General features: G+C 39.3%; 1 protein-coding gene across 3 annotated transcripts in view; it reads left to right on the top strand.

Moving 5' to 3' along the window:
- Positions 1-116: 116 nt before the first annotated feature.
- DBT (dihydrolipoamide branched chain transacylase E2) overlaps positions 117-11,495 on the top strand; it is a 269,271-nt gene continuing 257,892 nt past the window's right edge. For 2 of the 3 annotated variants that reach the window (XR_012678500.1, XM_075182536.1), the window contains exons 1-4: positions 117-218; positions 870-987; positions 2,373-2,448; positions 10,688-10,869. Coding sequence is in view for 1 of the 3 variants with exons in the window: in XM_075182536.1 (XP_075038637.1) it covers positions 168-218; positions 870-987; positions 2,373-2,448; positions 10,688-10,869 (427 nt within the window). In the remaining 2 variants the exon portion in view is untranslated. The remainder of the gene's footprint in view (positions 219-869; positions 988-2,372; positions 2,449-10,687; positions 10,870-11,495) is intronic. The other variant, XR_012678501.1, reaches the window with a different exon arrangement.

The following is an 11,495-nucleotide window of genomic DNA, read 5'->3' as shown; positions in this document are numbered from 1 at the left end:
ACATCTAAACAAAGGTTTATTCCAGCTGTGATTGGCTGCTAGCCTCGCACACCCCCCTCCCTCCCCGTTCTCCTTGGACTTGACACATTGTTCCTGCTTCTGTCTCCTGATTGGTTGTCGGAGGCAGCTTCCTAACATGATTGGTAGCCCGGCCTTTTCCGGGTAAGATGGCGGCTGTGAGAGCACTAAGGACCTGTAACCGGTCATTCGGTCGTCTGGTAAGATTAGCGATCTTTATATCTTTTTATAAATGCTTGATCAGCCAGGCTGATGCTATGCAAATCTTTGTCACTCTACGCATGGCAGAAGTCTGCCAGGAGCTAGAAACTAGCACACTGTCTGTATCAGTGGACCTCCAGCCACAGCTACAGTTATTATTCTGTTGCCTTGTGTGTCAGATATTCCCCACATCTCCTAGATTGTTAGGGAAAGGCTAAATGTAGCTTCTGTTTATGTCATTTATGTCAACTGTTCCCTCAATAATGTACAGTACTGCAAAGTATTATATTGTGTATTAACATAAAATAATAATAGCAATGGGGATCATATCCAAAGAGTTCTCCCCCTTCTTTAATGAATCATTCTTAGATATCAGGAAGCTGCCTCAGTATTATGTCACTTATACCTGGAGTTTGTTTTGTTACTGTGCTGATTGACTCCTTACACCGAAGGTACCTGTGCACGCTGGTTAGGGCAATGTCTTTATAATTGGTTTTCATATACTCTTTGGGAATTGCATTACTATTTGTTCTCCTAACCTCATTACAGCACCTTACCCTTTATATGTTTAGTTTGCATTTGGCTGTAATCTGTAGTGTTGTTTACTTTTGTACATTTGTATTGGTTGCTCTATTATTTTTTTTTTCTAGGCCAGTTTTAGACAGCTGACCTCACACAACCGGTTTTTACAAATAAGGTCATGCAACCAACAGCCTCATTCTGTGACCCTGCAGCCTTTTCAGCTCAGATACTTCAGAAGTGCCTCTGGTAAGGACCGGCTATCTCACTTTTAAAGAAGCATAACCCAGTGCTGCACATTTTATTTGTGTGTTACACTGGTCAGGTCAATGATTTAAAATGAGCCATACAGGAAACACTGGAATCATTTCAATACATATAACTTAGAACAATCTGGGTGAATTATGATTCAACCTAAATATGTTATGTGTTCGGTTTTACAAAGTTGTGATAGCAATCACCACATACATCCTTCTTGATTTTATATGGTTACATGCACCCATATGCCCCACTTGACCTGCTTTGCCTTCAGTTTTAAATAAACTTGCCTATAGTGAGATCCAACAGCATAAGAAGATAGATACCGGATGGCTCATCGTCTGAATTAAAAGATATCCGTTTATTTAGATGTGATTTACAGGACGCATGGAGCCAATAGCAGACACCTCCTCTCTAGTACCAAAAGCGATATACTGTTAATTCACATGGGATTATTGTATACATTTTGATGAATACATATTGTAAAACTACTACTATTCCAACAATATGGACATTGCACAAGACTGATTAATATTATCCAGCAGTGTTCTCCCCAGCACCTATTTCATGGGTGCTCCACCCAGCTGTTTTTACTTGCCACTTTGCTCTTGGAGCCCAACAGAGTCCTATTATAATAGAATAAACCATTGTTTTTCCTATTAGAACAGGCATTCTGTAAGCACTACCTTCAGCAGTGTGTGTTAGACCACTGACCTCCAAGTCTGACCAGTTCTGGCAGGTGTGGGCAATAACCTCCAACATTTTTCAATATTATTGCAAAGTATTACAACTGCCCCCGCCCAGCTGCTTCTTAATGCCACCCGGCTGGCAAAGTTTTCAGGGGAGAATACTTTCCAGTGTCAACATTGATAGTATTCTATTATTCACTATATTCACGCAGTTGATGGTGATGGAATAATTTAGGACGCCAGTCTGTACCCACATCAAATGAATAACTCTGTACTCCACTAACAGACACAGTGTGGCTGTATATTGATCTCCTACATTCTCACACTTACTTATTATTGACATTTAACACACTGTGTATTAGTCACTCTGCAATAGGCTTGAGTCCTACCTAGCTATTTTTCTGGCAGGCTTCCAACTACCATTATCTTCTGTTTAACATGCAAGCTGCTTGAACCAGTATTTCACACATTGACCTTATGAAGTCATGTTAAAAAAACAGATCATATATGCAATGTCAAAATCCACCTCCTCTTTCATTTAACCTCTGTACCTCCCATTTGAATTCGGCAAAATAAAATGCAAGCTCTTGTGCACTCTACTGTCCAGCCCACTTCTTCTATATTTTACTGCCTGTTTGGCTTCATTTTATCCACACTGCAACCATTGATTTCTGTCTGTTTTCACAGCTCTAAATGGTCATATTGTACAATTCAAGTTGTCAGACATTGGAGAAGGAATCACAGAGGTTATAGTGAAAGACTGGTAGGTGAACTAAATGAGCATTAAAATGATGAGTTAAATATGATTCTAACGACTGTATTTCCAGTGGAATAAATATAAAATTCTCAATTATATTACATTTTGCACAGTTGGGTAACTGTTTTTCTATTAAAGTGTACATAACCTGTTAGTCAGACTGGAAGATGTACCCATTGGATGTAAAAAAAAATGGGTTATACTTTTTTCACCCTCCTGTGTTTGGTGCCCCGTACTCCTAGATGAACCTGCACCTTTTGTGGACTCTACAGTCAGCATCCCAGTAGTTTTTATGGTCATTCATTTTTTGGCCTTTTAAATAGAAAAACAGAGGAAAAAATCCAAAAGGTTGCTTATAATATATATTATTAATATATTAACTATTTAATGTAATATTTTATCGCTAACCCTTAGTGCTGCAATGAAACTGACAAGTTTAAATGTTGACTGCCAATCGTAATACAGCAGAAAAATTGGTAACAGATTTCAAAGTATCTTAATTGGCTAGATGTGAAATAGAAAAAAAAATGGTTGTGCGTACTCAGTCTGTTTCCCACTCTTAAAAGATATCAAAACTAGAAGTCGGCAATTATGTGTATAACCCCTTTAACATAATGGGGAACACACTATCCATCAATTGACACTAATGTACTCTCTGTTAACGCCATTCACTCAGTGGCTTTTGATCGCCCATCTCTCACTCCAGTGCTACTAGTGGAGTTTCAGTCTTCTGTACAAAATAGTATATCGTTCTAAACTGGAATAAAATTGTTAGTTTGTAGAAAAAATTATGTAGTGCTGTGTTGGAGACCATTGGGACAGAAACCTTACATCACTACTCTGTGCTTTTGGGAAACTCTGCTCCTTCCACTATCTAAGTCTCAGTCTGTGGCTTCTTGCTTTTCTCCATTCTCCTCCTCACATTGTGACACTACCCCTGTCACATGTGGCCTTTCCTCTCTTAATATGGCAACGCACTTACAACCTGATCATTCAATCCAATAGATTTTATTGAATTGTTAAAGTTTTTATGTCTTTGGGTAACAACAGATGCAATATATTCAAATATAGGTGGCCATATCAATCTATAATTCAATCGGATTTGTTGTCAAATTTAAATCCAGAAGGATTGAAGTGTGTGCAATGTAAAGGTAAAGGGAACTCCTACCGATTACAGTTTATATTGATTGTTTGAAACTGAAATCTTTCTGTTTTCATTGCTATTAATATATTGGATGGGATATAGAAAAATCTTTCAGTGTAGGTAATTAAATTTGTGCTATCAGATTTTATGGAATACAGATTGGATGAGTTTGAATTTATCTTATGTTAATGCAAACAAATTGTACATGTTTCTAATTAAGTTCTTTATCAAGGTGTCAAACCTTGATAAAGAACTTTATTCGAAACGCGTTGGTGCAAGTGGTATCCGAGAGCAGCTGTAACAGTTCTGTGTGAGCAGAGGAAGCTGTCTCCAACTCTGGTTGTATAACATCCTATCTGCAGAAGTTGACGTGTTTTCTACATGCTATATCATCTTTATATTCAGGATAAGCGCATACCCTGAAGGGACTGGACCCTGCTCTTGAAGATTTTAATGTTTTTATGTGTTTTAAGCCAGATATATCTGAATAAAAGAAGAAATCACACTTCACAAGAAGAAAATAATTTTACTTTGGAGACATTATTATTGCCTGTTTATTTGTTAATTTCACATCAGCGCAATTGTTGCACTAGTGTATTTATTGTATCATTTGATATTTAACACGTATGGTTGATGATATAGGGCTTGATTGCTGCAGGTGTGCTTGGAAGCGCAGGTCTATTTAGAAACTTTTTTTAAATTGTACATGTGCTGTAATTGTACAATTCTTCAATCATTCTGCAAAGATAAACAGGACTTTGTTTTCTTTATGGATGCAATCCATTTAATTTAAGATTTGGTCTTATAAACAAAAAAATCGGTGTACTATGTGTGGGGAAACTGCTAAACAAATTATGCAATCTGCAATCGAAAATTGTGATTGGTCTGATAAAGATTGTAAAATGCGGGTAGCTTTTCAATACTTTAATTGTCCTACCTTGTGCGTGCATTTCAATTATCTTTCTACTCTGTCAGATCAAAATTGTGGTGTGTATGGCTATATTGCTTATATTTTTATTTTTAAAAAATAAATATATGATCTGAGTATGTGCTTCATCTGTAAAATGAGGTGATTGCACAGCAATGCATTTATTTGAAAACGAAAATGAGCATGCAGTCATCTGAACACAGTCACAGAGCTGGATGTGGATCATTCTCTCCCACAGACAGAATGCACGCCACTTGAAATTCTCAGTGCTAATGTGACCGTTCTGATGATATTATTGGCTACAGGTTGTTCTGTCCCCACCCACTTCAAAAATGGGTATGGACAAACATGCAGGAGAGTAGGGTTAATAGTAAAATGGTGCTTTGGACCTAGTCATAAATACAGATATCTAGCATATAAGAGTAAAATGTTGTAAGTAACTGAATTATTTTTTGGGAATGTGCTAGGTTCACCGTACATCCCACATACATAGTAAACGCATAACGGCTATATCCGCATTGTCTGTTGTTATTTTTCCAAATAAATAGCTTATGTCTTTCAGTTTTATTATGCAGTTTTACTTTATTGACTGAAAATGTTTCATATGAAAATGTGTTTTGTGGAATTTTTTCGTGTGCAAAGCAAAAATCAGATGTAGTAATAGATTATTTTGGAACTTTGTGCCCTTTGTGCCAGTGATATCACTGGTCCCATGTCTCCTGGTGGGCTTCTTTCTCATGTGAGTTGGTATGTCCCACAAAATGGTTGCCTCCACTGTGTGTATGCCATGGTTGTATTATGGAAGTATCTCAAAAACATATTCAGGCTTCATTTGAATAACTTCTACCTCTATTTCACTTCGAATATAACAAACACAGACATAATGTATACATATGTTTTGAATACTTGTTTCTGTATACTTCTCCACTTCCTTTGAGTCTATACTTATCTGTAGTCCTTCTCTATCTATTCTGTAAGGTTTCACGAGCAGAGTTCTGTACCCACTGTTTCCCATCTGGACCTTGTTTGTTAACCTTGTATGTACTAGTTCTGTTTTGTATGTATGACTTGTATTTTGTATGGTTTATTATTCCAGTTCTTTGTGGAGGTTTGTTGCACCTTACAATTAAACAATGATAATTAATTTTTCATTTTCCTATAGGTTCATTTGTAATAATTTTGTTTGCATCGCTCTTAGACACCGGTATAGGTCTTGCAATTGCAACCCAGAATGTCTACACAAATCATTTGGTCAATAATCTTGGGCCTGATTCATTAAGGATTTTAACTTAAGAAACTTCTTATTTCAGACTCCTGGACAAAACCATGTTACAATGCAAGGGGTGCAAATTAGTATTCTGTTTTGCACATAAGTTTAATACTGTCTGTTTTTTCATGTAGGGAAAAACTATCAACTTTTTAAATTTCAGTGTACAAATAAGCTGTCAAGTATTTGTGCGCTACATGAAAAAACAGTCAGTATTTAATTTATGTGCAAAACGGAATACTAATTTGCACCCCTTGCATTGTAACATGGTTTTGTCCAGAAGACTTAAATAAGAAGTTTCTTGAGTTAAGATCCTTAATGAATCAGGCCCCTTGTTACCTAGTGTTACAGATACCAAACAGCTTGCACATTAGCTAGACAGCTAGCATAGACACTTTACAAATACTTATATAAAATCATAATGGTCAAGATTAATCTGTGTTCTTGATATATATGTGAAGGGGGTGTGGCTTGGAGCTGACGGCCGCATAATCTTGGTGCTCCTACAGTCTGGACAAGAACATTGCAGTTTACACCCTATAACCACACAGATGGAGAGGGATAAGAGAGGCCACAGTAAACGGAGATTGCTTCAGTACCAAGTGCCATCAGGGACAGGTGATCTCTGGCAGTTCCTGAAAACAGCAGTGGCAAAGGTACCACTTTCCAAATTGCACCAGCCCCTGCTGAAGTGAACAACCTCCTTATAGCGAGGAGGGTACTATGGATCAGCCAAATAAAATGGCTACAGGTCTGGCCTGTATAAAATCCTTACCAACTGCTCATATAGGAGCAAGACTTACAAAGCTACAATACACTAGAACTCGCCGAGCACACTATATCTACTGAAAGAAACCAGTCTGAGGCTCTGTTTGAACTGAGAAGATTTCTTGGAAATATATAGATGAAATATGGAGCCTTTTCTGCTGATAGGTGGCATGGCATCGCTACCTATTAATAAAGCAAGATGAGCAAATTAAACTGTGGCCTTGGAACCTGACCTGTGAGAACTTATGGGCGCAATATGGTGCTTGGTAGAAACAAACTGATTACTTATCTACTACAATATACATGTCTCCTCTTTTATTTACATCAACGTGATATTATGGTGAAAATACCATGGAGGGAAATATCCACCTAGATCAGGGATTGTGGAATGTGAACAGTAGATATACGTAGGATGAGGGGTTAAAGTGAAGCCTCATAATCAGGATAACCCAGTGAAAACAAAGACTAATACCCCATTCATACTGCACCAAAATCCTGGGTTTTTGCCAGGGCGAGCTCAAACGACCCGGGTCTTGGTGCAGTATGAATGGTACAAGTCAAAAATCCCGGGTCTAAAAACCCGGGTCTTCAACCCGGGATTTATCGAGGGGTAATTCCCAGGTCGGACCCGGGTTGCCTGCACTATGAATGGTGCAACCCGGGTTTTTCAACCCGGGTTGCACAGAAAACAAGCTGATTGGCTGTCTGCCTGTCTCTGGAGGATTTGGAATTAGGCATTTCTCATTCATTTTATGCTTGCCAAAAAGAGGCCATTAATTTTCCATCTAGAAGTCTAGTCTTTTGAAGTAATCATTGAAATATGCAATGCCTAGCTTTAAAAGCTCCTACAACCTTCCCTTAAATATATGTTTCCCAGTCTCTTTATGCCTTTCAGAAAGCCCTCCTAGACTAGTACGACTAAATATATAAGCCAATTGGAGGTATCCTTTATTCATTATTGTATTATTGTATTATTATATTGTGTATCACCATTTTTCAGCCAATGAAAACTGCCCTGGTGATGACTCCCACAAATTGCCAGGGCACAGACTTGTGCAGTATGAATGGGGTCAACCCGGGAAATTCCCGGGTCCGAGGTGCAGTATGAATGGTGTTTCTGAGCTGGGACGCTCCGAGCCCCGGCAAAAACCCGGCTTGAAAAACCCGGGATATTGCCGGGGAGGCAGTATGAAAGCGGTATAACTAAGATTGTGAGATTGTTAAGTACATTCTATGGACGTTTGAGTAACACATATTTGCAGTTGAAGGAGCATCCTACAAATGTCGGTGATAATTTAAAACCCAGACTGAAACCATTACCTGTAGTGATGGGAACCTAACAGGAACTAGGGACAATAGATCCTTATTTAAATTGTATATAACCAAAGTTAGATATACTTTAATCAGGTGAACATAAAATCTTATCAGGGACTATTAAGAAGTTGTCCCTAAATTGGAGGCAGCCTAGTATAGTATTCAAAAGATCTAAACCCATGGTATGACAATTTTAAAAAAAAGTTCTTGACCAGTTTAAATGGAGTATGCTTGTTTTTGTAGAATACACTTATGGTGGGGTTTAACTCTTTGTGGGAGTGATTCCACCACTTTGTGCCAATCGGGCAAAGGGTTTTTCTCTCGGAACTCTTGGGAAGACAACTATGGAGAGAGCTCATTGATTCAGGCTTAGGATGGATGCCATGTTGTAGAGAATAACTTTGCCTTGGTTGACAGTAATTAAAAAGCTTAGGAAAAACGTAAAAGTGGAAGATTTTAGCTATCGTTTATCTAGTACATTTTAGAAAATGATTGCTGGGATCTGATTGGATGTTATGGGTAACACCTCCACTTTTTCTTTTTTAGAAGTTTTGATACATCTACCCCTTGGGGTTGAAAAGGAAAGCTCCAGCGGTACTTATAATCATGGTATAATGATTTACTTTACTGGGCTGAGCGGTTTGTAACTTGGAGGTTGGATCTCAGTGGCCGATAGCCAGCATTAGATATAAACTGGTATTTAATTTATAAGAAATCTGAATATCCACTTAAAGACAATCTTCGCAAAAGGAATGCAACACACTGGAGAATGGCAACATCAGGAAGCTGCTCCCGATGTTCTGGCCATGATTTACTATATGATCAGTGTCACAGTTCCGCACTTTATATATAGAATAGATTTATTTATATATGTAGCCCATAGATGTTAGCCCAGCGATTAATGCAACTAATAGTCAATGTTACAATCTGGAACACTGGATTATCAGGATAACATAAAAAGCCAAAGTCAAGGTGAATATACAGGAACAAGTTAGATGGGTGTTTTGACCCAGCAAGATTTTATCCTGAAGTCTCTGTACAGGTGAACACAAGGGGAGTGCAAAGATGGTCAGAGTAGAGATTAGGTACAGGAGTCGGCTATATTTGAGTGAGGCCTATTATGTGCTTAATTTATTATTTCAGTAAAAATATTGCTTTATTGAGTAAGTGCACTTAAAATAGCTGCTACAAAGATGGTCATGTCACATTTGGGTATGAAACTATGCCATACTGTGCAGATCAAAGGCAATTAGAAATGGCAAGATGACAACAAGTCCTTGCAGCATCGAAAATATTTGTGGCTATGACAGGGCAATTTAGCTCCAGAGCCCTGATGACTGAGCTTGCGGTAGATGTGATTAAGCTGAGGGATGACAAAATGTTGGAGTCGGCCGTGTTTCATTGCTCTGGAACCCAGCTGGGTTATGAGACAGAAGACCTTAAGGTTCTGCCACTCCAGGGTCCCTGATGATTCTGATTGTCCTCCAGTGTAGAATGGCAGCCAATGTAGTTGGTGTTGGTTGGGTCTATGGGAGAATTGCTCTTTTATAATAAATGGGAGCTGTGATGTGCTCCTCTGGCTGGGGTTCTGTTGATGATGAACAGCCTGTGATTTGCAGGCCACTGAGCCCAGTAATGGAGGGAACTGACCGGTCAGTCCCCTCCTGGATGGAACATGAAGTTCCCCTGGCGTGATTGTGCTAGCAGTTGGCATTGAGGCATCAAAGCTGGGCTGAACTTTATTAGAACCTGGTTTCCCTCTAGGGTATTTGGGGTCAGAGGCCGCCCACTGATTTCAAGTTGCCGCCAGTGGATATTGGCGGCTGGCGCGTTTTGAACTGAAGATGGACACAACTTGCTTTGTGGGTGAGTTACCCTATGTTTGGATTATATAACACTTCTATTCTGTATTTTTTGCTCCAGTGGTCGGTGCTGGGTATACTATTGATGGTGAGCCGGCTGCAAGGCTTGGTGAAGGTGGGAAGCGCTAGGCTGGTACTTTCACTGTTGGAGATGGACTCCATTAAACTGCTAGGCGCCTCTTTGCAGGATCACCTCTTTAGGGGAGTCCTAAGTTGACCCAATGATGTGGAGGGTGTGTGGCTGGATTGACCATTGGGAGTGTATTACTCACTGGAATGGGGTTCCTACAAAGGCTTTGGTCACCAGAGATTCTTCGAACTATGCCTATCTTTTGGAAGGCAATTACAGAGTTGGGGAACCTCAAGATTGTCAGAATGAGTAGAGTGGACATAAAGGGTAGCCATTCAGCTCCAATGCTTGGCCGCATCCCGTGGTTATACATTTTTACACTAAATTGGGAATACGTTTCTTTGCAATAGAACTGTATACCAAGCAAAATATCATCCATCCGCATATTTAATGGCACAGATCGTATACTTAAATATAATAAGGGAGGATGAAACCTAAATAGCTGTGGAACTTATGCTTTCTAACTCACACAGTCACTCACTCAGGTTGATGGGTCTAACAAGATATATATTTATAACGATAATGGATTCTGACCTAATTGATATTATAATGGTGTTGTTATTCCCATCATCCTCCCTCCCTGTTTCTTCCTATTTCCCCTTTCCGATGCAAAAATAATATTGTAATATTATCTTTATATCTAATATAAAACTAGTCTAGTGTCTATGAATGCATGACTAATGTGTGTTGATGGCTATAAACTTTGTAAAATCAGTAAATAGATGCTCATATACCTGTGATGTATTTCTTTGTTAGTGCATTTACACTTTCTACTGTTAGTCATAGGTGAGATGTTTCTATGTCAAGCTATAATCCTTTTATCTATACCCAGGTATGTGAAAGAAGGTGACACAGTTTCCCAGTTTGATAGTATCTGTGAGGTACAAAGTGACAAAGCCTCGGTTACCATCACCAGCCGCTATGATGGGGTTATCAAAAAGCTGTATTACAATGTGGAGGACACGGCGCTAGTTGGGAAGCCTTTGGTGGATATTGACACGGATGCTTTGAAAGGTAAGTGAGCTTGATCGGGGGGTCCGGAAGGAGGTCCTCAGTCAGGCTTCTGATTAACTCAGAAGCCATTGTAGAGTTTTTCTTTATATAAAACAGATTCCACCATTGTATAGTGTCAAATTAAACCTGGCACATAACCGGTGGTACTGATAATCACGCCTTACTAAAAAAAATGACACTACTTACCACGACTCGAGGATCCCTAACCATTTATGGCAGACATGCTGACATTCACGGCTGTTTGAAAAAGTGAAGTGCATCCATTTCAACTCTTGAACATCCCATCATCATCATCATCACCATTTATATAGCGCCACTAATTCTGCAGCGCTGTACAGAGAACTCGCTCACATCAGTCCCTGCCCCATTGGGGCTCACAGTCTAAATTCCCTAACACACACACACACACACACACACACACACACAGAGTCACACAGACTAGGGTCAATTTGTTAGCAGCCAGTTAACCTACCAGTATGTACTTGGAGTGTGAGAGGAAACCGGAGCACCTGGAGGAAACCCACGCAAACACGGGGAGAACATACAAACTCTTCACAGATAAGGCCATGGACGGGAATCAAACTCGTGACCCCAGTGTTGTAAGGCAAAAGGACTAACCACTACGC

The sequence above is a fragment of the Mixophyes fleayi genome, chromosome 8, assembly GCF_038048845.1.
Source record: "Mixophyes fleayi isolate aMixFle1 chromosome 8, aMixFle1.hap1, whole genome shotgun sequence".
Taxonomy (NCBI): Eukaryota; Metazoa; Chordata; class Amphibia; order Anura; family Limnodynastidae; genus Mixophyes; species Mixophyes fleayi.
The sequence above is the reverse complement of the archived record's forward strand: the minus strand, read 5'-3'. Positions and strand labels throughout refer to the sequence as shown.